At 33.3% G+C, this 26,339-nt stretch overlaps 1 protein-coding gene across 5 annotated transcripts in view; it reads left to right on the top strand.

The window, feature by feature from the left end:
- The window catches only part of CNTLN (centlein), a 318,921-nt gene that overhangs the window by 69,291 nt on the left and 223,291 nt on the right, over window positions 1-26,339 (top strand). For 4 of the 5 annotated variants that reach the window (XM_073228458.1, XM_073228457.1, XM_037018671.2 and 1 more), the window contains exons 3-5: window positions 13,805-13,889; window positions 23,059-23,193; window positions 23,788-23,967. In XM_073228458.1, the coding sequence (XP_073084559.1) occupies window positions 13,805-13,889; window positions 23,059-23,193; window positions 23,788-23,967 (400 nt within the window). The remainder of the gene's footprint in view (window positions 1-13,804; window positions 13,890-23,058; window positions 23,194-23,787; window positions 23,968-26,339) is intronic. The other variant, XM_073228460.1, reaches the window with a different exon arrangement.

Below are 26,339 nucleotides of genomic sequence, written 5' to 3'. Positions count from 1 at the left end.
TTGTACCAACTGGATGGCTGCTCAGGACACAGTTTGAAATGCAAGGTGCAAGTTAGCACTTTATTCAGCACAGGCAGGCATCATTTAAAAATCCTTGGGGGCAACCCTGGTGATGTGCAGATGTTAAAACAGTCTGTTCTGAAGAGCTGATATTTTTGAACACTAAGAGACTTCTAGATTTGGGGTGAAAAATATTTGCAGTTATTAAAGACGTGTAATACACAGTCTTTCCAACGCTTCTATGAATGTTTTAGGTAATAAATGTTGAGTATACATAGAAGATTCAGACATGTAGTTAGAAGAAACAGGAAAATCAGGAATAAATAAAACCATTTAATTTTTGTAAAGCAGAAGTGTTTTGAGTTTCAACTTTATGAATTTAGAAATAATGTTGAATAATAAGGATATCTGAAACAAAGGTATATTGTTTAGTAATATGTTAAATCTGAACTGTTGTGTTCTAGTAAATGATTATTTCTTTGTTTAAGGAGTTCATCAATATGCCATAATTTACAAAGTCACATTCAAATGTAGCTTAATTCTATTCTTTGCTCTATTTTGGAACTACCAGATTGAACAGGAAAAAAAATCATTTTTTCATGTGTCAGGCTGACTCTTCTGGTAGTTTGCTTTGACATGTAGTTTAAATATATATTTTGTATTGAAAAATGATAATAGAAATTCTGGATTATGCAATAAAAATTAAGTTCTAATGTTAAAGCAAAATACATACTTTAAGTATATTTGAACTTTAATATATTTTATGCCAAATGTTTTATATATGTTAGGATCTGTTTGTTTAGTAATATATTTTTATTCAGAATATTAGAAGTTTTTTTCAGTAGCTGTTTTACTGTGGAGTAAATGTGAAAAATACTTGTGTGAAGTTTTTAAGTTTTTACTCAGGTTTTGTTATATCATTCATAGATACGATTCTAGTAATTTATTATGCATATTTAAAATAGAATTGTTATGAAAGAGTTCATGAATAAAAGGGTAATTCTATAAAAGTGTAATTCTTATTTCCATAAACTTCCATTTTTAGCAGTCTTACTGTTCTAGAATCTTAGTGTTTATTAGAAATTGAGGAGGCATTTAAGTGGAAAGCCATTAATAAGTATAAAATCTACATTTTAATAGATTCTATACTTAAAGAAAACATTAGCCCAACTAGATTTTATGCATTATTATTATCTAATTAAGAATAATAAACATGTTTTGCTTTTTTATTTTCTTTGTTTTCTAATTCAGACCTCATTTATAGTTAAATATTTCTTTTAGAATCCAATATTTCATTTTTGACGTCTCATTAAAAATGGGCTCAAACCCAGAAAATATGATCCTCTTGTATTGTATAATATATGGCATGGTCTATAACACAATAAAATTTTGTTTCTTAATGACTTAGAATAATTTCCCAGATTTTTGGATTTAGAAAAATGGCAAAAAGTTAATGTGGTAATTCATGTGTCTAAGTACAGCAATGTTAAATGTTTAAATGGGTAGTGCTCTTAGGAAAAGTGATTGGGGCTTTAAACTTGTATAAATGTGACAGCTTCTCTTCACTTCATTTTTCATCCTAAAGAAGTCTGCAAATATTCTGAGCTCACATCATTATTGCACATCAGTGGTTCTAATTAGCTAAACAGGAGTTTGTCTCAGTCATTGATCATCATCAGCTTCTTGACAGTGTCTTTTTTTTTTTAGGAATCTTTTTTTAATGTCTTGTAAATATATAGAATTTATTGAATTGATCAGATAGGTTAGTTGTGTTTTAAACTTGAAAAAACTTTTTTTATTGCATTATTCTAAGTAAAAAATATTATATTCATATTGTAGCACTGTTTTCTCTTGGGAGTGTTTTTCTTTTATGAAAATACTAGGTATCCCATGCCACTAGGAGGAGCTGCTAGACAAATCTCTATAGATTTTGAATTGTAGTTTTGTTTTTTTTTCAATTTCAAAACTATAATATAGTAGTCAATTTTGTTTTTTTGGTAATGAATATATTGTGGTATATTTTCAAGTTTGTGTTGTATGAAGTTTTATATTTCATTTATGACCTATATTTTCAGTATTATATTACTTAGCTTAATCTACTGAGGAGTGTGTCAGTTATTATTTCAGTGCCTCAGACTTTAGTGTACCTCAGAGTCACTTGAGGTTTTGTGTCTTAGTTTGGGTTGTGGTAACAAAATACCATAGATTTTGTTGTTGGGTAGTCTAAACAACAGACATTTAGTTCTTATAGTTCTGGAGGCTAGGAAGTCCAATATCAAGCTGCCTGCCAATTCTATTCCCTATAAGAGCTTTTTGCTGACAGCTGCCTTCTTGCTATGTCCTCACATGATGGAGAGAGAGATTATCCTTCTCATGTCTCTTTTAAGGGCTCTAATTCCATTCATGAGGGCTTCGCCCTCATCACATCCCAAATACTACCCAAATACTACATCACATCCCACTTCCAAATACTATCACACTGGGGATTAGGGCTTCCAACAAATAAATATGAAATATTAAGTCCATAGCACTTTCTTATGGCTAAACATTGCAGGGCCCTACCCTCAGAACTTCTACCTTAAAGGCTGTGGAAATGTTGGTTTTGTAACAAGGATCATGTAGATATGATCCTGATGTTACTTTTCTGCTTACCCACACTATGAGAACCCCTGTGTTAGACTGTGAGTTCATATACATACTTGTGTCATAGGAGATAATCACCCTGGTACCAAGCTAACTTGGAAGTTGCAATAAACCTTTTATTTGGGTTTCATGGCATATAATCCAGTCTTATCCTTATCTCATTTAAAAGAACCACCAGAATTTATTTTGACACAAGTGGACATTTTAGGCTTATTACAGAAGTATGGTGTTAGGCTGGAGGAAGGAAAAACAAGGACATGCAAACAGAACAGAGAGATACTATAAAAGGAGAGCAGACCAGACTCCAAGGTCCGTGCCTTATATGGAAAGGGGACAGCTCTTCCTGAATTCCATCCTGATGTGCCAACTAAGACCTGGATGTCAGCCTCCTCCCTCTTGGAAGGAAAAAAGTTTCTAGTTGTCTATTATGTCACCTTTAGCCAATCATACCTCTCCATACCCCCTAGGATAGCTTGCCCACTCCTCCCCCTCCTAACCCCTTATAAGCCCCCACCTCCCTGACCGGGTGTGACTTCCCCAGTCTGTGTTTCAGACCTGGGAACTTCACCCGGGAATTGCACTCAAATAAACTGCTTGGCCCTTTGTTGCCTCTCTTGGCCTGCTTATTTCGGGTAAAATTTACCTTACATATGGATTAGACAGATTCTGTCCCTGTAAATTAAACTAATTCCTGGGAAGTTAAAAATAAACTCATAGAGTATCCAGAAAGGAACTTGCAAAGGTAGTTTTTGACTGGCATTAATGTCTTCATTGTCTCATCCTGGGTCTTTGTCTGGGGGTAAACCCAATCATGCCCTGCCTTTTGTGATTCAAAGTCATTTTTCTCTTGATGAATATACTGTGAATGGATGTAATACTCTTTTGCAATACCCATGATTTTATAATAGTAAATTAAAAATTCAAGAGATCGTTTGAGATTATGTATTAGTAATAAAGATAGACAAAGGGCATATAGTTTTTAATGTATAAATTAGTTTTATAAATCAGTAAAAAGCACTAAAATATAAAATGGTGGATACATTGTCAGGCAATAGCAAATTAGAAAAAAGGCATTTCAATTTCTGAAAGTATGTGTAATTTCACTATTGAAAAAGAGATATAAATAAAAAGAAAGCCCAGTTGAAGAATGGACTGTGATTATGATTAAATGTGTTAGTAATGCTTGGTAACTAAAAAATAAAATAATAAAGCAGGATAAAGTGCAAACAGTAAAAATAGTGGTCATAATACATATGTTTGCAAATTTCAAATATGGTGTTTTCCAAACTCTCCCCTACTGTATTCCTGCATCCAGCGGGCTATAGAAAAACTGTGAACCATGATGACAGGTCTTATGTAAATTTATGATTATTAACCTCAGTGGTCCTTATCCTGTTAGTCCTATTTTTTTCTGGCTCACTTACTATCTCAGCATCCTAGAAAACTATTTTATATTTACTGTCTTGTCAATTTCTACCACTTCATTTTGCATTCTCACTCTCAGCTATTGGATACCTCGTATATATTTGTCAAATTGACACTTGTTAAGTGGAGCATAGGGTTCTGGATTGTGAACCATGGTTCAACAACAGACAACAAGAGTAATTCAAATAGAGAAATTTATTACTCACAAGACCTGGAGGAAGTACCAGGCATGCCTTGAGGAGCCATATGGGAATGTCAAGACAGAGTACAGAGAGATAGGCAGTACCTGGACCTTTATTAGGGTTTGTAGGTAGAGTGCTTTGGGGTTCCTGGGATTAGGTGTGACTGATCAATTCAAACCAAAAGAGCCGGGTTTTGTTCAAGCCCACCAGGGGTCTTATCCAAGGGCACATAGAGTAGGTGTTGGGAGGAAGAGGAGAGGAATCAACATATCAGGAACTTAACTTTACTTGTGACTCTGCTTGTTGATATCTAGAGGTGTGTGCTTGTGTGAGGGGCTAGAGTCAGTTTAAGTCCATTCAGGCTGCCTAGCCGAACCAAATGGACGGCCAGGCAACAAAACCATGGATTAGTTTAGCTAAACCCTTGACAGCATCCTTGCTTCCTATACCACTGAAAAAATAGAAACTTTAAGAAGACAGGTTTTACTCCTTTCCATACCACATCTACCAATATATCTGAATATGTGCCCATATTTTCTCTTTTATTTCCTTGGAAGAACTGTTTATACTCTCATCTAAGGCCAAACAAAGTCCATGTGTACACCAAAGCCTCTGGGACCCAAGGATGTCACTCTGCAATTCTCCCTTCTTCTGCATTTTCAGTATCTTTCACTGTCCTAGATAATTCCTGTCAACATTTTATCTCCCAAAAATATCTCTTGATTTCATATTTCCCTTGAACTATTCCATTTTTTTACAGCAAAATCCTCTGAAGTGTGGTTTTTACTATCCATTTTTTTTCATTTTCTTTTGAACTCACTCTAGTTAGGCTTTCATGTCTTCCATTCTCCTAAAACAGGTCTTGTTAAAATCACTAGTGACATCAGTATTACTAAATCTAGTAGTCAGTTCTCAGTCTGTATCTTCTTTAACATGTTTGCATCATGTGGCACAGTCATTTCCTTTCTTGTAGAAATGCTTCACTTAGCTTTTTCTCTTGATTCTTCTCTTACGTGACTGCTTATCCGTCTTAGTATCATTTGCTGTTTTTTCCCCATCTCACTAATCTAAAAGTGTTGGAGTGCCTGAGGACTCAGTTCTCAGACTTATTTATCCAAAATCACTCCCTAGGTCATCCCATCTACTCTTAACTGTCTTAACTATATTTGGATGACTCCTAAAATTATATCTTCAGCCTTAACTTTTTGATGATTCCAGACTTCTTTATACAACTGTGCCTTGGATGTCAGTTAGACATCTCAATATGCCCAAATCCCAAATTCTAATGTCCCTCACTCACCTCTTATATGTGAGATAATGTCTACTCCATTCTTCCATTTGCTCAGACAGAGGCTTTGGGAACATACTCGACTTCTTTCTTTTGTATCTCGTATCTGTTGAATTAAGAACTCCTGTTTGCTCTACTTTGAAAATATCAAGAATTTTATCACTTCTCAACACTACCACTCTACCTATCCTGTCCAATTCATCCTTATTTCTTATCTGGGGTGTTGCAGTGGCCCTGCAGTTGGTCACTCTGCTTTCCACTCTTGATGACTGGAATCTTTCCTCCACCCAAGAACCAGTAGGATACTTATAAAATATTAATTTGTGTTATTTCTCTGCTCAAAACTATGCATTTCACTGAGAGTCAGATCCAAAAGTTCATAGGACTTACAAGGCCATATATTACTTTATTCCCAATGACCTCTCTGCCCTCCCCTACCACTGTCCCATTGTCTGAACAAGGGGAGATAATATTTATTACTTTGTTGTTCTTTGAATTACGTTTCCCCAGGACCAATTATGTTTTTGCCTCAGTGTCTTGCTACTGGTCCCATGGCCTGGAAAATTCTTTCCCTAAGATTTCCTCCTTTAAGTGTGCTTAAATATCACCTTTCAGGACAGTCATTTGCTAATTATCGTATACAAAATAGCGACCACCTTTCTTTTACTCTTCAATTCTCCAAGACTAGGCATCCCTTTCCCCGTCCCCCTTGTTTATTGTCTTTATTATACTTGCAGCCAGTTGACATACTATGTATTCACTTACATATGATTTGTTTTCAGTCTCCATAAATTAGAATGTTAATTCCAAGAAGGCAGCCATTTAGTTTATTTTGTTCACAGCAGTATCCCTGTCATATAATAAGCTCAATAAATACTTGTTAACTGAATGATGGATTAATGTATAGATGTGGGAAATTTTTTATTTATTCTAGTAAGTACTCTTTCAATTAAGGACTTTAATACTAAAATCTTCAGCAATTATCTCTTAAAAATATTGCTTTATCTTTTATACAACTATTTTCTACCTCTGGAACTCTTCAGGCATATGTTGAAGTTTCCTAGTAAAAACACATTTCTAATCTGTGTTTTCCTATTTATAATCTGATTGTTTTTCTATGCAGTATTCTGGATGAATCACTCATTACTATCCTCCATTTCACTAATTCTCTTTTTGTGTCTAGTTTTCAATTTAGCCCATTTGTTTTTTGATTCAGTGATAAAATTTTTTTTTATTAAGATATCATTGATATACAATGTTGTGAAAGTTTCACATGAGCAACATTGTGGTTACTACATTCCCCCCTATTATCAAGTCCCCACCACATACCCCATAACAGTCACTGTCCATCAGCATAATAAGAAGCTATAGAGTCACTACTTTGTCTTTTCTGTGCTATACTGCCTTCCCCATGCCCCCCTTATATTTTATGTGCTATAATAATACCCCTTAACCTCCTTAGCCATTCCTTATCACCCACTCTCCCCAACGCCTTTCCCTTTGGTAACCACTAGTCCATTCCTGGGTTCTGTGAATCTGCTGCTGTTTTGTTCCTTCAGTTTTTGTTTTGTTCTTGTACTCCACAGATGGGTGAAATCATTTGCTACTTGCCTTTCTCCACCTGGATTATTTCACTGAGCATAATACCTTCTAGTTCCATACATGTTGTTGCAAATGATAGCATCTGTTTTCTTCTTACAGCTGAATAATATTCCATTGTGTATAAGTACCACATTTTCTTTATCCATTCATCTACTAATGGGCACTTAGGGCACTTCCATTATCTTGGCTATTGTAAGTAGTGCTGCAATAAACATAGGGGTGCATATATCTTTTTGAATCAGTGATCTTGTTTTCTTCATGTAAATTGCTAAGAGTGGAAATCCTGGGTCAAATGGTATTTCTATTTTTAGTATTTTGAGGAACCTCCATACTGCTTTCCACAATGGTTGAACTAATTTACATTCCCACCAGCAGTGTAGGATGGTTCCCCTTTTTCCACATCCTTGCCTGCATTTGTTGTTGCTTGTGTTTTGGATGTTGGCCATCCTTACTGGTGTGAGGTGATACCTCATTGTGGTTTTAATTTGCATTTCCCTGATGAATAGCAGTGTGGAACATCTTTTCATGTGCCTGTTGGCCATCTGAATTTCTTCTTTGGAGAAGTGTCTGTTCATATCCTCTTGCCCATTTTTTAATCAGGTTATTTGCTTTTGGGTGTTGAGGCATGTGAGTTCTTTATATATTTTGGATGTTAACCCCTTATCAGATATGTCATTTATAAATATATTCTCCCATACTATAGGATGCCTTTTTGTTCTACTGATGGTTCCCTTTGCTGTACAGAAGCTTTTTAGTTCAAGGTAGTCCCACTTGTTCATTGTTGCTTTTGTTTCCCTTGCCCATGGAGATGGTCATGAAAAAGTTGCTCATGTTTATATTCAAGAGAGTTTTGCCTGTGTTTTCTTGAAAGAGTTTTATGGTTTCATAGCTTACATTCAGGTCTTTGATATATTTTGAGATTACTTTTGTGTATGGGGTTAGACAGTGATCCAGTTTCATTCTCTTACATATAGCTATCCAGTTTTGCCAACACCAGTTGTTAGAGAGGCTGTCCTTTCTCCATTGTATGTCCATGGCTCCTTTATCATATATTAATTGTCCATATATATGTGGGTTTATACCTGGATTCTCTATTCCATCGATCTATGGCTCTGTTCTTATGTCAGTACCAAATTGTCTTAATTACTTAATTACTTTGTAGGTCAGCTTGAAGTTGGGGGAGTGTAATCTCCCCTGCTTTATGATTCCTTCTAAGGATTGTTTTGGCTCTTTAGGGTCTTTTGTGGTTCCATATGTATTTTTGAAATATTTGGTCAAGTTTGTTGAACATTGCTGTTGTTATTTTGATAGGGATCACATTGATTCTGTAGATTGTTTTAGGCAGGATGGCTATTCTGACAATATTAATTCCTACCCATGAGTATAGGATGTATTTCTATTTATTGGTGTCTTCTTTGATTTCTCCAAAGAGTGTCTTGTAGTTTTCAGAGTATAGGTCGTTTACTTCCTTGGTTAGGTTTATTCCTAGGTATTTTATTCCTTTTGATACAATTGTGAATGGAATTGTTTTCCTGATTTCTCTTCTCTGTTAGTTCACCATTGGTGTGTAGGAAAGCAACAGAATTCTGTGTATTAATTTTGTATCCTGCAACTTTGCTGAATTCAGATATTATTTCTAGTAGTTTGGGATGGATTCTTTAGAGTTTTTTATGTACAGTATCATGTCATCTGCAAGCAGTGACAGTTTAACTTGTTCCTTGCTGACCTAGATGCCGTTTATTTCCTTGTGTTGTTTGAATGCTGTGTTTAGTATATCCAGTACTACGTTGAATAAAAGTGAGAGAGTGGGCATCCTTGTCTTCTTCCCTATCTTAGAGGAAAAGCTTTCAGCTTTTTACTGTTAAGTATGATGTTGGCTGTGGGTTTGTCGTATATGGCCTTCATTATGTTGAGGTACTTGTCCTCTATACCCAATTTGTTGATTATTTTATCATGAATGGATGTTGAATTTTTTCAAATGCTTTTTCACTGTCTGTGGAGATGATCATATGATTTTTGTCCTTCATTTTGTTGATGTGGTGTATGATGTTGATGGATTTTCAAATATTGTACCATCCTTTCATCCCTGGAATAAATCCAACTTGATTATGATGGATGATCTTCTTGGTGTATTTTTGAATTCAGTTTGGTAGTATTTTGTTGAGTATTTTTACATCTGTGTTCATCAGGGATATTGGTATGTAATTTTATTTTATTGTGGTATCTTTACCTGGTTTTGGTATTACAGTGATTCTGTCTTCATAGAATGAATTTGGAACTGTTCCCTGTTCTACTTTTTGGAAAACTTTAAGGAGGATGGGTATGAAGTCTTCTCAAATGTTTGGTAAAATTAAGCAGTGAAGCCATCTGGTATGGGAGTTTTGTTCTTGGGTAGTTTTTTGATTACCAATTCAATTTCATTGCTGGTAATTGGTCTTTTTGAAAATTCTGTGTCTTCCTGGGTCAGTCTTGGAAGATTGTATTTTTCTAGAAAGTTTTCCATTTCTTCTAGATTATCCAATTTGTTAACATATAATTTTTCATAGTATTCTCTAATAATTCTTTGTATTTCAGTGGTGTCCATAGTGATTTTTCCTTTCTCATTTTTGATTCTGTTGATGTGTATAGACTCTTTTTTTTCTTGATAAGTCTGACTAGAGGTTTATCTATTTTGTTTATTTTCTTAAAGAACCAGCTCTTGGTTTAAGTATTTTTTTCTAGTGTTTTATTCTTCTCTATTTTATTTATTTATTCTCTGATCTCTATTATGTCCTTCTACTGATTTGGGGCCACTTGTTTTTCTTTTTCCAGTTTCATTAGTTGTGAATTTAGATTCTTCATTTGGTATTGTTTTTCTGTAAATAGGCCTGAATTGCCATATACTTTCCTCTTAGAACTGCCTTCACTGCATCACACACAGAAGTTGGGGTGTTGAGCTGTTGTTCTCATTTGTCTCCATATAATGCTTGATCTCAGTTTCAATTTGGTCATTGATAAATTGATTATTTAGGAGCATGTTGTTAAGCCTTCATGTGTTTGTGGACCTTTTTGTTTTCTTTCATAATTTATTTCTAGTTTCATACCTTTGTGCTCTGAGAAGGTGGTTGGTAAAATTTCAGTCTTTTTAAATTTACTGAGGCTCTTTTTGTGGTGTCTAGTATGTGATATGTTCTGGAAAATGTTCCATGTACACTGGAGAAGAATGTTTATCCTGTTGCTTGTAGGTGGAGTGTTCTGTAGATGTCTGTTAGTCCATCTGTTGTAATGTATTGTTCAGTGCCTCTGTCTTCTTACTTATTTTTTGTCTAGTTGATCTGTGGGGAAGGAGTGAGTAGTGTGTTGAAGGCTCCTAAAATGAATGCATTGCAATCTATATCTCCCTTTAATTCTGTTTGTATTTGTTGCACATATTTCGGTGCTTGTATGTTGGGTGCGTAAGAGGAATGCTTATATCCTTTTGTTGAACTAACTCCTTTATCATTATATAATGTCCTTTGTCTCTTGTTACTTTGTTTTGAAGTCTATTTTATCTGGTAGAAGTATTGCAACTCCTGCTTTTTCCATGTCTTTACTTTTAGTCTTTTTATGTCTTTGGGTTTGAAGTGAGTCTCTTGTAGGCAGCATATTGATGGGTCTTACTTTTTTATCTGTTCTGGAACTCTCTGTCTTTTGATTGGTGCATTCAGTACACTTACATTTAGAGAGATTATTGACAGATACATACTTACTGCCATTGCAGGCTTTGGATTTGTGGTTACCAAATGTTCAAGGACAGCTTCTTTACTATCTTCCAGTCTAACTTAACTTGCTTATTACACTATTATAAAAACAATCTGAAGATTCTTTTTTTTTCTCCCTTCTTTTTCTTCCTCTCCCACTCTTTATAGTTAGTGTCATATTCTGTACCCTTTGTGTATCCCTTGACTCACTTTGTGGGTAGGTGATTAAATTGTGCATTTGCATAGTAAGTAATTGGTCTACTTCTTTTCCTGTGGGTTTATTTAATCTGGTGACAGTTATTTAGCCTTAGGAGCACTTCCATCTACAGCAGTCCCTTTAAAATACACTGTACAGATGGTTTGTGGGGGGAAATTCCCTCAACTGTTGCTTATCTGGAAATTGTGTAATCTCTCCTTCAAATTTAAATGATAGTCTTGCTAGGTAGAGTATTCTTGGTTCAAGGCCCTTCTGCTTCATTGCATTAAGTGTATCATGCCACCCCCTTCTGACCTGTAAGGTTTCTGTTGAGAAGTCTGATAGCCTGATGGTTTTCCTTTGTAGGTGATCTTTTTTTTCTCTGTGGCTGCTTTTAATACTCTGTCCCTGTCCTTGATATTTGCCATTTTGATTAGTGTATGTCTTGGTTTTGTCTTCTTTGGGTTCTTTGTGTTGGGAATTGTGCACTTCCATGGCCTGAGAGACTATTTCCTTCCCCACACTGGGGAAGTTTTCAGCAATTATTTCCTCAAAGACACTTTCTATCCCTTTTTCTCTTTTTTCTTCTTCTGGTAGCCCTATAATGTGAATATTGTTCTGTTTGGATTGATCACACAGTTCTCTTATTCTTCGATTCCTAGAATTCCTTTTTTCTCTCTGCCTGAACTTCTTTGTATTCCTCTTTTCTAATTTCTTTTCCATTTACTATCTCCTCTACTTCATTTAATCTGCTTTTAAATCCCCACATTGTATATTTCATTTCAGCTACTGTCTTTTTCATGGTGTCTGTCTCCCTCCTGAATATTTTCCTTCTCTCTTGAATATTTTTCTGTAGATCTATTAGCATACTTATGACTTTTATTTTGAATTCTTTTTCAGGAAGATTGGTGATTTCAATTTCACTAAGCCCTCTTTCTGGTGTTTGAGGGATTTTGGATGGGCAAGGTGTTCTGCCTTTTTGTAATCCCTTTTCTATGATATAGATTTTCTGTTCTCTTTTCCCAAATGTAGAATGGCTGCTGCAATCTAATTTCTGGTCACTCTTTTAAGAATAGTTGTATTTTTTGTATTTCCGTATTATATGTGGTTTTTGGAGGAGATTTCTGCCTCACTTCTCATGCCGCCATATTTTTTCCTCATTGATTATAATTTTTATTTTCAAGGTTTTAATAGATTTTTTTGATCCACCTGCTGTTTTAGTTCTCATTTTTGTTTCTAATTTTAGTCATTCTTTCATGTTTATAAGATCCTTACTTATTTTAAAGTATTTTTCACTGTATTCTGTTATTTTCATTTTTTTTTACAGTGATTTGTTCTTTGGATTATTGAGTTAGTATGTGCATGTGTTGTGTGTGTCTAGAGTGTTTTATTTATGTGTTTTGCATTTTTTGTTTCTGGTCGTATTTTGAGTGGGAGAGTGGCTGTTACTGTTCTCTTCCTCCTCTTTCCCCACTACCCTTCCTTGTCCAATTCCTTTTTCTCTCTATAAATTTTGCTCTTGCCAGTAAATTGTCACCCTCTCCCCATCCCTCCATCACGACCTAGGTTTTACATTAGTAGCTTGGGACTCTTAGTCAACAGTGACACACAAAGATTTTGTTATACTTAGTACCGGAGGCATTGGGTTTTTTGGCAGAGCTCCTGATTCTGAGCTGTATCTATAACCTTTTGGCTTTCTAAACTTTCATATAAATCTCATCCAAGCAAGGGTGGGCAGACATTTCTTTCAGCCTTCTTTCATGATTTGGGAGGCTTACCTCAATTTCTGGTTTCAAACAATGAGCTACTCTGCATATTGAGAGGACACTTTCATTCCCTATTTCCACAAGACCCAAGCTCTTTTCTACCTTAGCCTTCACCTCGATCCAGACAGCAGATAGTAATGTCTTCCCCATTCATAGCCTTATATTTCTGCTTAGTTTGTGATTCTCAGAGATGTGGCTGTTTCTCCTTAATTTTTTCTTTTATGTTTTTGTATTAATACTAGAAATTTAGAGAATAGAGAAGAGCCTCAAAGTGTGCGAACTTACTGGAATTCTAGTTTAAATTTTTTAAATGTACTATTATACCATCTGAATTCATCTCTCACAGCCAGTGGTAATCAGTGCTTTCCTGGTTGATGTCTCTTCATTCTAATACCCCTTTGGGTCTCCAAAGGCCCTCTGTTTCATTTCCCTATTTCTCAAGTGAGGGTTCTTTCCTTCCTCCTTACTTATAATTCGTAAGTGATTTAGGTACATATTTCTATTAATTTTACCTATTTTTAAAGTTTTCAAAAAATATAATTAAGTGTTCAATAAATTTCTCCTCTATTTTTTAATGTTGGTTATTAGTAAATCTCTAGCTCTCTCTTTGATTCTTTTACTTAAAAAATGATTTTATTTTTAATGTAATTGTGTATATAAGGTGTTTATGTTAACCTATTTACTTATTTTAAATTATGATATGGTTATTGCAATCAAGATTAAACATGTTTTAAGTATTTTTATTATGCATTTAAATCTGGAAACTAAAGCTTTCTTTTGGTATGAAGTTGTCTTAGTTGTTAGCAGTTGTAAGTTGTTTTCATTTGCCATATGGTTTCTGATTAATTCTGAAAGGGCTGTCAACCCCAGATAATTTAATTTTCTGTATTTTAAAGTGACACTCATCAGTATATAAAGATTTAAAGGGTTAGCTAGCTACCATTTATGGCTAATAAACTCAATATTGTATTTTTTGTTTCTAGAGAAAAACAGAAGTCTGAAGCTAAAGACAGAAAAATTTTAGAAATTCTGCAGGTTAAGGATGCTAAATTACAAGAATTGGAACAGGTTGGTGTTAGAATATAGTAAAAAGTATTATATTTGAGTAGTAGACTCATAGACAGTGAGAAGTGACTGGTGGTTACCATGGGGAAGGGTTTGGGTTTGGGTTGGGTGTAGTAGGAACCATGAGGGGGGATAAACCAGAACAAAAATTCTCAATCATAATGTAAGTTGGTCTCCGGATGGTAGCACATGGAGAATAAAGCCAGAGATTCTGTAATATCTTTCTGTGTTGACATATAGTAACTGCACTAGTGGGGGCAAGGATTTAATAATGGGGGTATATGTTGAACCAGTGTGTTGTAAATTTGAAAGCAATATGATTGTATATCAGTGATACCTAAATAAAAAAATATTTGTTTGAGGTTTTAGATATTTACAACTATTTAAAAAAATTTTTAATAATTAGGATCTTTACTATTTTGAAACTACTATAGTCAGATTCTTCATTATTTTACTTTGCTTGTAGCCTGTTACTAGTTTTCTGAATTGGTATGCTATGTTATTTATACATTAGACATCTCAGATATGTGTTATAGTTTTATAGTAGTGTGTAACAATTATTCATTCTTTTATTGAATTTTACTTTTTATTATTAGTAGCTATCATTTACTTCTGAAACTTATAAATCATTTACTTCTGAAACAAATGTTTTATTTGTAGAAAATATTAACAATAACTGCAATGATTCTATTTGATATTTTGAAAGCTTGCATTTTTTAATTAGTACAATTCTTTTATATATAATCAGTAAAATTTACAATTACATGTAATTATGTGCATAAAAATTACATATGTAAAAATTATATGTGATTATGTAATCAGTATACTACCACTGCAAAAATCCATGTGATTAGTACTTCCCAGAACCATTTTCATGGTATAAATATCTTAAAAATAAAGGTGAAAGAAATTTATTGCAAGAATGATCTATATTATGATGTAATATTTAAACTCATTTTGCACTCATTTGAACATTGAGGGCTAAATTATGTATAATTTTCTTGGGTTAAGTGGAGGTTCTTTTTAGCAGCTATGTTCTTCTGACTTTTGACTGTATTTCCTTCCTAGCCAATCAATAGGCCATGAGAAACTTTGATCTAAGGTTGGTTATTGTTATAATGTTGTTTTATTAAAAGACTAAAAGTGGAAGTTAACTTAGATATAAGATCTTCTATACCCATATAAATTTCATAAAATGGAATATAGATTCCTATATGACATATAAATTAAAAATTTATTCATTCTTCAACATTCTATTTTCTATATAGAAAGATGTCATAATTGTTACTATAATGATAACAATTTAGAAGTAACATTTTATTCAGTTTTTTTCTGGAAGGAAACAGTTATATTTGCCACCTGAGTAGTATCAAAATAAATCCTAAGTTAGGAAAATGTTGTCATGTGTCTGGTACTGCCCAATAGATAAAAACATCATTTGTACTCATATTTCATTGGGAAAAACTAGTCATACTGGCCACTCCAAGATTCATGGGGTTTGGGAAAATGTAAATCCAGGCTGAGTTACAGCTTTTTTCTAGAGGAGAATGTGTTTTGTCCCTCTTTTTGATATATTTTGGCATTGAGTTTGCCGTGCTTTAGGGAGTGCTCAGTTTATCAGATCTAGATAGCCATTAGTATACATTTAAAGTTGACTTTCTTAAATAACAATGTATTTACCCCTTTTCTTCAGTAAATAGTTTTTCTACTTCGACTTAGATATTATTTCATTACTTATCTTTTTAAGGAGAATTACTTAGCTCATGTATAAAATATTAAATTCTCATAAGGGAGAGTATTTATTTTTTAGGGCCTCTAATTTCTTAGCTCTAAATCATATATATGTTTTTTGGCAATGGTGGTTTTAACTTTCTACAAGTTATATTTTCAGGTCAGTCAACAAAGTAATGTATTAAATATGTATACTATCCTGTGATAGTACTATGACAAATTCAGAGTTACAGTTACTAATGATTTTTAAATCTCTGAGGACTAGCATTGGTATGGAAGTAAGGTGCAAGTGACCATATTCTCCTACACTGGTATAGTCTTTAAAGGTGGGGACCCTTCTATACTCATTGACCTTTGTGTGTGTGGCACCTAATACTTATCATTTGCCTTGCTCATAACAGATGCTTATTGAATATTGTTAAATGTGTGATTTAAATAAAACTATGAGAGAATCACAAGCAAAATGCTTCACAGGAAGGTGAGATGAAATTCTGTGGCGAGGTCTTGAGGTATTCAAATGGGTTTAATAGGCAGAGATTGTAGGAGGATTTACTCAGGGTGGACACTGGGCAAAATGCATAAATGTAGGAGTGGAGGGCATGTTTACATAGTATTGAAATTTATAGTTTGTTTTATAGATAATACGTAGGACTGTAGGCTGTGATAAGGTTAATGTTATGGTGGACCTATTTTAAAGAAAGTCCTTGATTGCTTGAATGAAAAATTTGCACTCATAGACCTAAGGAATCTGCCTAGGGTCTCCATTAGGGACTTGAATTAGTTGAGCTTCAATCAATGAAAATAAAATTGATAGTATATATAATTAGAAAAGGAAAACAGACAGTGGAATGATCTGTTCAAAGGTTATTTCATAGTCTAAGAGTAATGGCATGAACCTGAGCAATTAGGGTTGCAGGTATTTAAAGGTATATAAATTGGAGCCGTAAGAACTTGACAGTAATTTGAAACTGACTCTTAGGTTTTCAGCCTGGAGAAACCAGAACAGTGACATTATTAGCAGAAAGATGGTCATTATCAGGAGGTACAAGTTACTCTGAGGGTAAGGTTTTAGCAAACCGATAAAGCATGGATCTGACCCTTGGGAAGAAGTTGTCTCCTTCATAAGCAGGTATTTAAGACTTTAAACAGTGAGAATTCTGAAAGTAAGATACTTGCTTATATTGTTCATGGGTGAGAGTAAGAGTGCAGTTAAAGAGATGAGAGATTGTTCAGGAAAGTAGAGAGAAAAGTGTAATGCAGTATCTCATGAATTGAGAAAGACTTTCAACAAGAAAAAGGTGGTTAGTGTTGTAAAATGCTGTACAAAAGGTTTGGTTTGTGAAAAAAAGTAGTAAATTCAGAAATAATGAAGGTTTTAGTGTCTTTAGAAAGCAATACAATAGGAGTGGTATATGAAATTTTAGATCACTGAATTCTAACAAAATAATGGAAGCAAATGAGGAAATTTGACAATGCAGAGAAAGAAAACTGCATTTAAAATTAGGGAAAATATTAATTGAGTTAGTAGAATTATAGGTGAAGGTGGAGCCCATGGCATCAAGAAGGTAACAAGATTCAGTACATTTATTCTAGCTTTTTCACCTCTTTAGTTACTCAGACCATATCTTAATTTTTTTCTTAAGCATTATTTTTCCTCTAGCTTTCTTTTTATTATTTTGCTGTATCTTTGTCCTTTTACATTGCATGTTTAGATAAATCTATTGTGTAATATTTTATTGGACTTTGTGTTTGACTCAATCTACATGTCTTTACCTTTTTAAAAGTAAATTAATCCATCTTCATTTCTTGGTATAACATATTATTTGGTCTTTGTTCTCTGACTTTATGCTTTCTGTTTTTAATATTTCCTTTGTTTTCTTAATTTGCTACATGTCTTCATTTGTGTGTGTGTGTGTGTGTGTGTGTGTGATGTACTCATGTTGATACTTTGGGAGATTTATGGTCTATATTCTAGTGATTAAGTTTATTATTTTATATATTTAACACTATGCTTTTTTAAAATTTTTTATTGGAGAATATATAACAGACAACATTGTATTCATTTCAGGTGTACATCATAATGATTCTATATTATATACATTATGAAATGGTTGCCACAATAAACTTACTTACCATCTATCAACATATAAATTTATACAATATTATTGACTATATTCCCTATGCTGTATGTTACATCACTGTGTCTTATTTATTTTATAACTGGAAGATTATACCTCTTAATCCCCTTCACTTACTTGGTCCATCCTCCTGCCCTACCACCACTCTGGCAATCATCAGTTTGTTCTCTGTATCTTTGTGTTTATTTCTATTTTCTTTTGTTTTGTTTGTTCATTTGTTTTGTTTTTTAGGTTCTGTATATAACTGAATATCATGGCATTTATCTTTTTCTACCTGACTTATTTCATTTAGCATAATGTTGCTAGGTCCATCCATGTTACAAATGGCAAAATTTCATTCTTTTTATATGGTTGAGTAATAAATATTTCATTGTGTATCTCTACAAACACACACACACACACATTTATGCATTCATCTATTGATGGACACTAAGGTTGCTTCCATATCTTGATGATTTAAGATAGTGCTCCAGTAAGGGTGCATATCTCTTTGAATTGGTATTTTCATCTTCTTTGGAATTGCTAGATGGTATGGTAGTTCTGTTTTTTTTTTTTTCTTTTTGAAGACCTGCATACTGTATTCCTTAGTTGCTGCATAAATTTACATTCCCACCAACAATGGACAAGGGTTTCCCAACACTACACTTCTTGATTCTAACATACTCTGAAAAATCTAGGGACTTCCTCCCCACCCCTGTCCCCAGTCTTCCCTGTGACTACACGGCAGGGCTTCTGCACAGAAACTCGTGAAAGCATAGGAGCTCCCTAAAACTAGGTCCTCCTGAGCTTTTTAACTTTCAGTTTGTCCACACTGATTCTTCAGTAATTCAATTACAGATTAGGTTTTCCAACTCTGGTACTGGTTCCCATGGAGTTTTCTGTTCCTGGGCTTCACCTTGGTAAATTGTGATTCTGTGTATCTGCCCGTTTTTCCAGTTTGGGGAACAGCAGTTTGCCCTATGACCTCAGTTCTCTGATGGATGTAAGAAGAGTTGTTGATTTTCAGTTTGTTCAGTTTTCATGTTCTGTGAATAGGAGAGACAACTTCCAAGTTCCTTATATGCTGTACTGGAAGCTGGAAGTTCCTCCATTGTGTTTTTGTTGTTCCACTGAGTAATATTAAATAGCTCTTAATTTTCAAGACTTACAGCCTGTGAAATAGAGCAACAATTAAGAATGACAATTCTAGCCCATTTCAGTCTTAACCTTGTAAGCAAATAACTAGAAAGTTACATATATACTATTTTTTTAGCTGGTTGCAGGAAAACTTTCATAGAAGTGCAGTCTAACGTTATAACTTATATTTTATTTGTAATAGTAATAGGAGTGTGGTTGCTTCAGCTTTGCCACTGAGAGTTGGAAAATAAGTCGTGTATAAATTCCCCTTCTGTTATTACATTAGCTAACATGACTCTGCTAACTGCCTACTATATTGTATTTAATTAGATGATGATTATTCTTTAATATTATATTTCTCTTTTTCCTTACCTTGTAGGAAGCTCAGGAATAAGTTTGGCTCTCAATTACAAGTAGTTCTCTTACACTTTCCTCTTTCTCCATTTATACCATTGCTTTAGTTGTAGTTTCAGTACTTCTCTGATTTTTATTAAAATTTTCATGTCCATTTGAAAGTAGGTCATATGAGTAACATATTAACTGTGGTCAAGTATTGCCTGATAGTTTCATAGGTCTAATGCTGCTTCCCCTCCCTCCCCTTTCTTCCTGCTTCATACTCACTATCATTCTCTTCTTTCTCTGTAGACTTCTCTTGATCATGATGTGAATTATTCATTTCATGGCTTATCCATAATAAATTATTTGTTCCAGACATACTTTGCCTTGTCACCCTTTATGCTTTATGGTTCCTCTGAGTTCTATTTACTATTTTAGTATTAACTCAAGCCAGACCATTAAAAATGTACTCTATCTAGAAAAGTTTTTTGAAACATGTTTCATAAAGCTTAATTTAAAAATGAACTGCAACTGTATATGCCTATGGTTTCATTATTTAAAGTAGGTCATAGAGGGTAAATTTTATTAGGAAAATCTTTTAAATTATACAAAATTTTATAAGTCTTTGAGGATTTAATTTATCAGCCCTTTTCTAATGGAAGTATGTCTTTAACTTATTGCTTTAATGGTTATGCAATATAATATCAAATTTATCAAAACAGTTATCAGAATATGATAGCTTTGGTTTAAAAATTTCCCAATGTATTATGCTTTTCCAGTTAAAAATTAAGTCTGTATTTGTCTTTGTGGATTACTAAATTCAATCAAATACCAAAATTTAAATTATTGAATAACTCTCATGAAAGGGCTCACTATTGTTGTTTGTGTTGTCAGTTCCTGTTAAGTTTAGCTCACATTAATGGGTAAACTCTTCTAAAGCTTAAATCATTTGGTTCAGTGTTCTTGCCTTTTACAATCTAAAATCTCCAGAATAGATGAGGATGTTCAAGTTTTGTCAGTTGTCCTTTGAAAGGATAGGCTTATAGGTATTTTATAATGGTTTTAGTGTTCACATGATTGAATTTGTCATTCAGTGGCAATCTCATTCATGGACTTTAATGTGGTTGGGGAGACTGTATGAGTACATAGAGATTATTAGCACGATGAGGTAGTTTATAATGTGTCAAATGGATAGCATAGACAAGACAGAAATTTAGAAATGACACGAATTACTGTGATGTTGGGGAAAGCTTCACTGAAGAGGTGAAAATTGGATTTTGAAGGAGGATAAGACTTAGATAAGAATGGAAAAATGGTCTATGACTTGTGTATTGGCCATATTTATGCATCTGTTTTTATGCTGCTTGATTGGTCAGGCATATTTTTATATGCCCTGATAATTCTAATAGAAAATACAAATTAAAATTATACTGAGGTGCTATTTATACCTACTGTACTTATAAAAAATTACCACCCTTGTGAGTGAAGTGTTGGTGCAGATGTGGAACTAGGAGAATTCTTAAATGCATATAGCCTATTATGTAGCAGTTTCACCTCTAAGTATATATAATCTAGAACAATGTTTTTCAAATTTTAATCTGATCCCCCCACTGAAAAAAAATACATTTTACTTAATAACCCAGTGTATGTACACATGACATGAAAGTGTCATGTAATAATAGTTGTCCTTATTATATACAGTACCGGCAAACATACAACAAAGTGCATATCAAATACAAATTACAATTGCTTAAATGAAATAGAAATCCAAAATTAAACACTGCCAAAAAATTATATTTAATATAGTGATTGCTTCCTTCATAAGTTTATTATGAGTATAATTTATAGTTTTTTGCTAATAATTTGTGCATATCACTTGATATTTTCTATTGTATTCTCTTCCACTTTTTAAAAGTACTGATTGTGATGACTGAATTGATTTAGTGACCCATTACTAGATTGAAGTGTGTAGTTTGAAAAATACTGCTTGAATGGAAATTTTGGTCATCTGTATCAGTAGACATGCTGAAGTGTGTTCATAGTAGCAATGCTTGAACATCCCTTTTCCATGGAGCAACTGAAATATACACTTATAAGAGATGGATAAATATATTATAGAATATGTATATAATGGAATAATACTATACACCAAGGTAAGTGAACTATAGCTACAGTTACTGGTATGGATGAATTTGGGAACATATGTTGAGCAAAAATAGCAAGCCACAGAGTATGTGTAGCTTGATTTAATTTATATAAGTTAAAAAATAAGCTAAACAGTGCAGTATATTAAATAGTACTATGTATGTCTTCAAACTATAAAGAAAAGCAAGGGAAGGATAAGAATCAACATTTCAGGACAGTGCTTACCTCTGGAGAGCATAGGAGGTGTTAAAAGATCAGGGGACATACGGGGTACTTCAAAGATAGTGGTAAACTTGTGTTTCTTATTTGGGTGGTTGTGGGGACAGGGCTACTCCTTTTATTTCTGTTTCCTTATACCTTACACACTTGCCATAGGTTATTTTTGTATGTATTCAGTGTTTAAAATATTTATAAGTAGAAATAAAAGAAAATCAACAATTAACATTATAACTTTAAAAAATTAGAACATAGGATAAACCCTTATTCTTTAAATCCATCCCATTTTTCATCCAGTCTCTGAATCTTACCCTAAGTTTCTGTTCAATCCTTTGGAATGTGTTGAGTAAGTAGCAAATATGAGAATACAAAATAAATTAACATTTAAGGATCAGATTAGCATCACTGATTAATCAGAGATAGAATTAAGGTTAGGGTTTTCTATTGAGCATATTCCTTAATATGAGAGGAGTATGTTAGTATCACAGTGTATCTGCTTCTCGGTTGACAACAGGCAGATGGGGTCTGGGGAGAAAATCCCATTGAGAATGACTTGGAGACTTTAAAAAAGTGTGTAAGGCCAGATAATGGGTGTTTAATAAATATTGGTTGAAAACTGGTTGGGTTGAGAACAACTGAGGAAGTTTAGGAGAGAGAGAGAGTTTCAAGATATAGATTGCAGTTTTAACATGTTAGTTTAGGGTGCCAACAGATGATCCAAGTGGAGATGTGTAGAAAGTTGGAAATGTGGGACTGGTCATTGGGAGAGAGTCAGAGCTGGATTATGGATTGGGTAGTCTTTTAGACATAGATGAGCCCAGAAGCCAAGAGAGTGAGGAAATTTTCTGAGAGAAAAGCTATGAAGTGAGAAGAGGGAAACTAAGAGTTGAGTAATGAATACATTCTCCAGTTAGGTATCTTTTAGGTATCTCTGGCAGATGAGAAAAATAGTGAGTTAAAATTTATGGCAGTTTTAATGTTCTGATTATTCTTTCTAAGTAGCAAGATACTTTTGGTACCAAAAGAAACTTACTGTATTTCATTCTTTAAAATTATTTATGCCTTCACAAAACCATAATTGTTCCTCTAAAAATTGTTTTCTTCCAAATGATACTTAGTTAAGTAAGAGGGTAATTCTTACCTTAGTTACATAAGAATTTTCTTTAATTAGAATGTTTTGTAAAATTTTGTTTTTCTCCTGTTACACACGTGAATCCCAAAAGTTTGCTTTCTGAGTGTGACTTAAATTGGCAGCCAGTTTTATGTGTTCTCCATCTTAACTAATAAATAGATTACATACTTGCACTGTTTACTTGAAAATCTATGAGCATGTCACAGGTAATGAGAATTATGATAATAGACGTTATTATGAAAGCTGATTAACCCTAACATTATTAATCAAAATCTAAAACTTTTAAAATAAAGTAATGTTTTCTTAGAAATACCAACTCAACAGTGATTTTGTTTTGTTTTGTTTTGTTTTTGTATAGAGAGAATCAGGACTAAAACAGGAAATAAATGACCTTGTAAAACGGAAGATTGCAGTAGATGAAGAAAATGCTTTCTTAAGGAAAGAATTCAGTGACTTGCAGAAGAAATTTAAAGAAAAAAGTCAAGAAATTAAAGTGTGTTGGCTTGTACATATTTTTAAGTACTATTGCTTTGAAGTCCTACGTTAAACTTTGCCAGCCTTTGTGGCACAGAAAGTGACAAGCGTGGAAGAAAAATTGCCTTAGGCCCTGCTGTACCATATAGTTTTCTAACATGCAGAAACTCTGAGAAAGATGATTTAAAGCTAAGACTCTCAAGCTTTACAACTTTCAGATAAATAGTTAATGATGGAAATGGAGCTAAGAAAGTAGGAGTGTGAATATGTGGCTTCTTGTAATTAGATTCTGATGGGACTGGCATTATTAATTGATAAAACCCAGGTCTGGGAGGATATGTCTGTGTGGGTCTCAAAAATAGCTGGGGACAGCATCAAAGTCAGCTTGATCAATTAATGGGCTCTTTGCAAATGTGTACTCATCAAAGCTGTCATCCAGTGAAAAAATATGACCCATCCACCTGCATGAAAAGAGGCCAATAAAAGTATACAGGTGACCTTGGCCATCAAATATAGAAGAAGCTGCTGTGAGGGTAAAACTGCGCAGTTTATATTTGCTGATTAGTTCTCACCTTTTTTTTTGTTTATCGGCCCTTATGGTACTGTTCTACAGGACACTAAGGAATGTGTACAGAATAAGAAAGAGCAAAACAGACTGGTTATAAAAAATCTGGAGGAGGAAAATGAGAAATTAAGTACCCACTGCACTGACCTGCTAAATGACCTGGAGAAACTGAGGAAACAGGAAGTACTTTGGAGGAAAGAAAAATACATCATTGATGCAAAAATAAAGGTATGCAATGAGAATGGAATCCATATTGTTATTTTATATATAACTTCTCATAGGAAGTTTATTACATGTGATGATTTTCTTTAAATAACAAGTTATATATTCAAATTCACCAGTGGGGACTAGCATTAATTTATATTCCTTCACTTAAGACCCACAGCTTTTTAAAAATTGATGTTGCAAAGCAGGAAACTGACTTCAAATAGTTATCTAAAATGTAATCATTAAAAAATAAAAGCATTTTGAAATAAAACATGTTTTGAAAAAACATTTAGAATCATGAGTTTTGACTTTTTTCAATTAAGGCTTAAATTTCTAAACATAGCTAGAATTCATTGCAATATAGTTTTAAGACTATTTTCTAGGTATTTTAAAAACTAAAATGTAGGAAAAAGAACAGTTAAGAAATTCTCATTTGTTTCAAAGATGTACTTTTCTTTGGCTTAAGAGATGTATAGTAAATTTTTATTTTTATAGAAAATAAAAGGTACAATCAATCTTTATAATATGCTTCTTTTCTTTTTGATCAGTATTATTTAAAATAAACTTTTTTAATGGCTTTCTTTTTGTCTTGGGGATGTTTCTGATCATTTTTTTCCGCCATCAAATTTCAGGTTGCTCTTTTACCATAGTATTTGTGTATAGTATGTATACGTGTATATAGATAGTTACTAAAATATAGTAAGTAAGGATGTGGGTGTAGGTGTGTGTGTGGGTACATGTGATTATTTAAGTTAGAGGAGAACGGCTGTGTCTTGCTGTGTGAATCAACTCATTGCAGATATTTAAGGCAGTATATTAAATCTGTTTGTATACAATCAGTGAGTGACTGAGCCATTGAGAGAAATTAATTCTGGTGCATTTTTCTTAATTTTTGTATCAGTTTCTATTTCTATACAACTTTTAAGCAGTTTGGTAGTGTGATAAGGGTAAGTAGTACTTGCTTGTGTTAATTCACAGCTATATGATTGATGGTAGTTTTCATTTCCCTATTTGTCTTTTAAATAGTCCATTCTGTTATTTGCTGTGATTTTATTTCCGTAATTTTTTTTTCTGTTGGGATATTTGTCTTTTCTTCCTTATTTGTAGACATTTTTATTTATTCTGATTTATTCTGCATAGTAATAATTTGTTATATATATATATTACAGATACCTTCTGTGAATCTTGAATAAGGTGAATTTGACTTCCAAATTTTGTGAATTTCATAGAGTCAATTTTATTATTTTCTTTAATGTTTTTGCTTCGGAATCCTATATGCTGAAGTTTTCCTTACCCCACAGTTTTTATTATAGAATCATTTTATTAAGTTTACTGAAAAATTATCTTAGAAGCAGATTGGAACCACACTTAATTTATTAATTAATTTTGAGAGAATTGTGATTATACTTATCGTGAATGTAGAATAAGACTGTGACTTTTTAAAAATGGTATTGTCCACTTTTATTAGATTTACTCCTAGGTACTAATATTATTTTAAAAACCTTGTATTGTGGTAAATAATATTTTTAATTGATTGTTTTTAGAATATAGGAACGTTACTGATGAATTTTATCCTGAGCATCAGCAGATTTTTCCCAACTGTCTGACTAGCTTTAAGAGTTTGTATAATTTCTGGATTTTTTAAAGTTATGTAATTACATTGTTGGTCAATAGAAAGCCTTTCCTCTTTCTTTCCTTTCTGAAATATTATTTGGCATGTGATTCACATACCTTACATTTAATCCATTTTAAGTATACAATCCAATGGGTTTTAATTTGTGCAGAGTTGTACAACTATTGCCACAGTTACTTGTAGAGTATTTTCATCATCCTGAAAAGAAGCCCTGTAACCTCCAGCAATCACTCTTCCTTTACTCTTAGCTACACAGCCCTAGATAACCACTAATCTGCTTTCTTTCTCTATAGGTTTATCTATTCTAAACATTTCATATAAATGAAATCAAGATATAAGGTCTTTAGAGACTGTCTTCTTCCACTTAGAATAATGTTTTCAGGGTTTATCCATGTTATAGCGTTTATCGTTTATCAGTACTTCATTCCCTTTTGTTGTTGAATAACAAATGTAGGAGATATCCTTCATTTTATTTATTTACCACCAGTAGAAGGAGATTTGTATTATGAATAATACTGCTATGAACCATTGTATACAAGATTTCCAGGCCTCAGTTCTGTTCTTTTGATCTGTACATTCATCCTCATGCCTATGCCACACTCTTTTTGATTATTGTAGATTTGTAGTAAGGTTTGTAAATTTATTCTCCTTTTTCAAGATTGGCTATTCTGGGTCTTTTGTAGTTCCGCATGAATTTTAGAATCAACTTTTCCATTTCTTGGAAAAATAAAGGAAGCTGAGATTATTCTGATAGAGATTT

This window comes from Manis javanica, chromosome 2 (genome assembly GCF_040802235.1).
Source record: "Manis javanica isolate MJ-LG chromosome 2, MJ_LKY, whole genome shotgun sequence".
Taxonomy (NCBI): domain Eukaryota; kingdom Metazoa; phylum Chordata; class Mammalia; order Pholidota; family Manidae; genus Manis; species Manis javanica.
The sequence above is the reverse complement of the archived record's forward strand: the minus strand, read 5'-3'. Positions and strand labels throughout refer to the sequence as shown.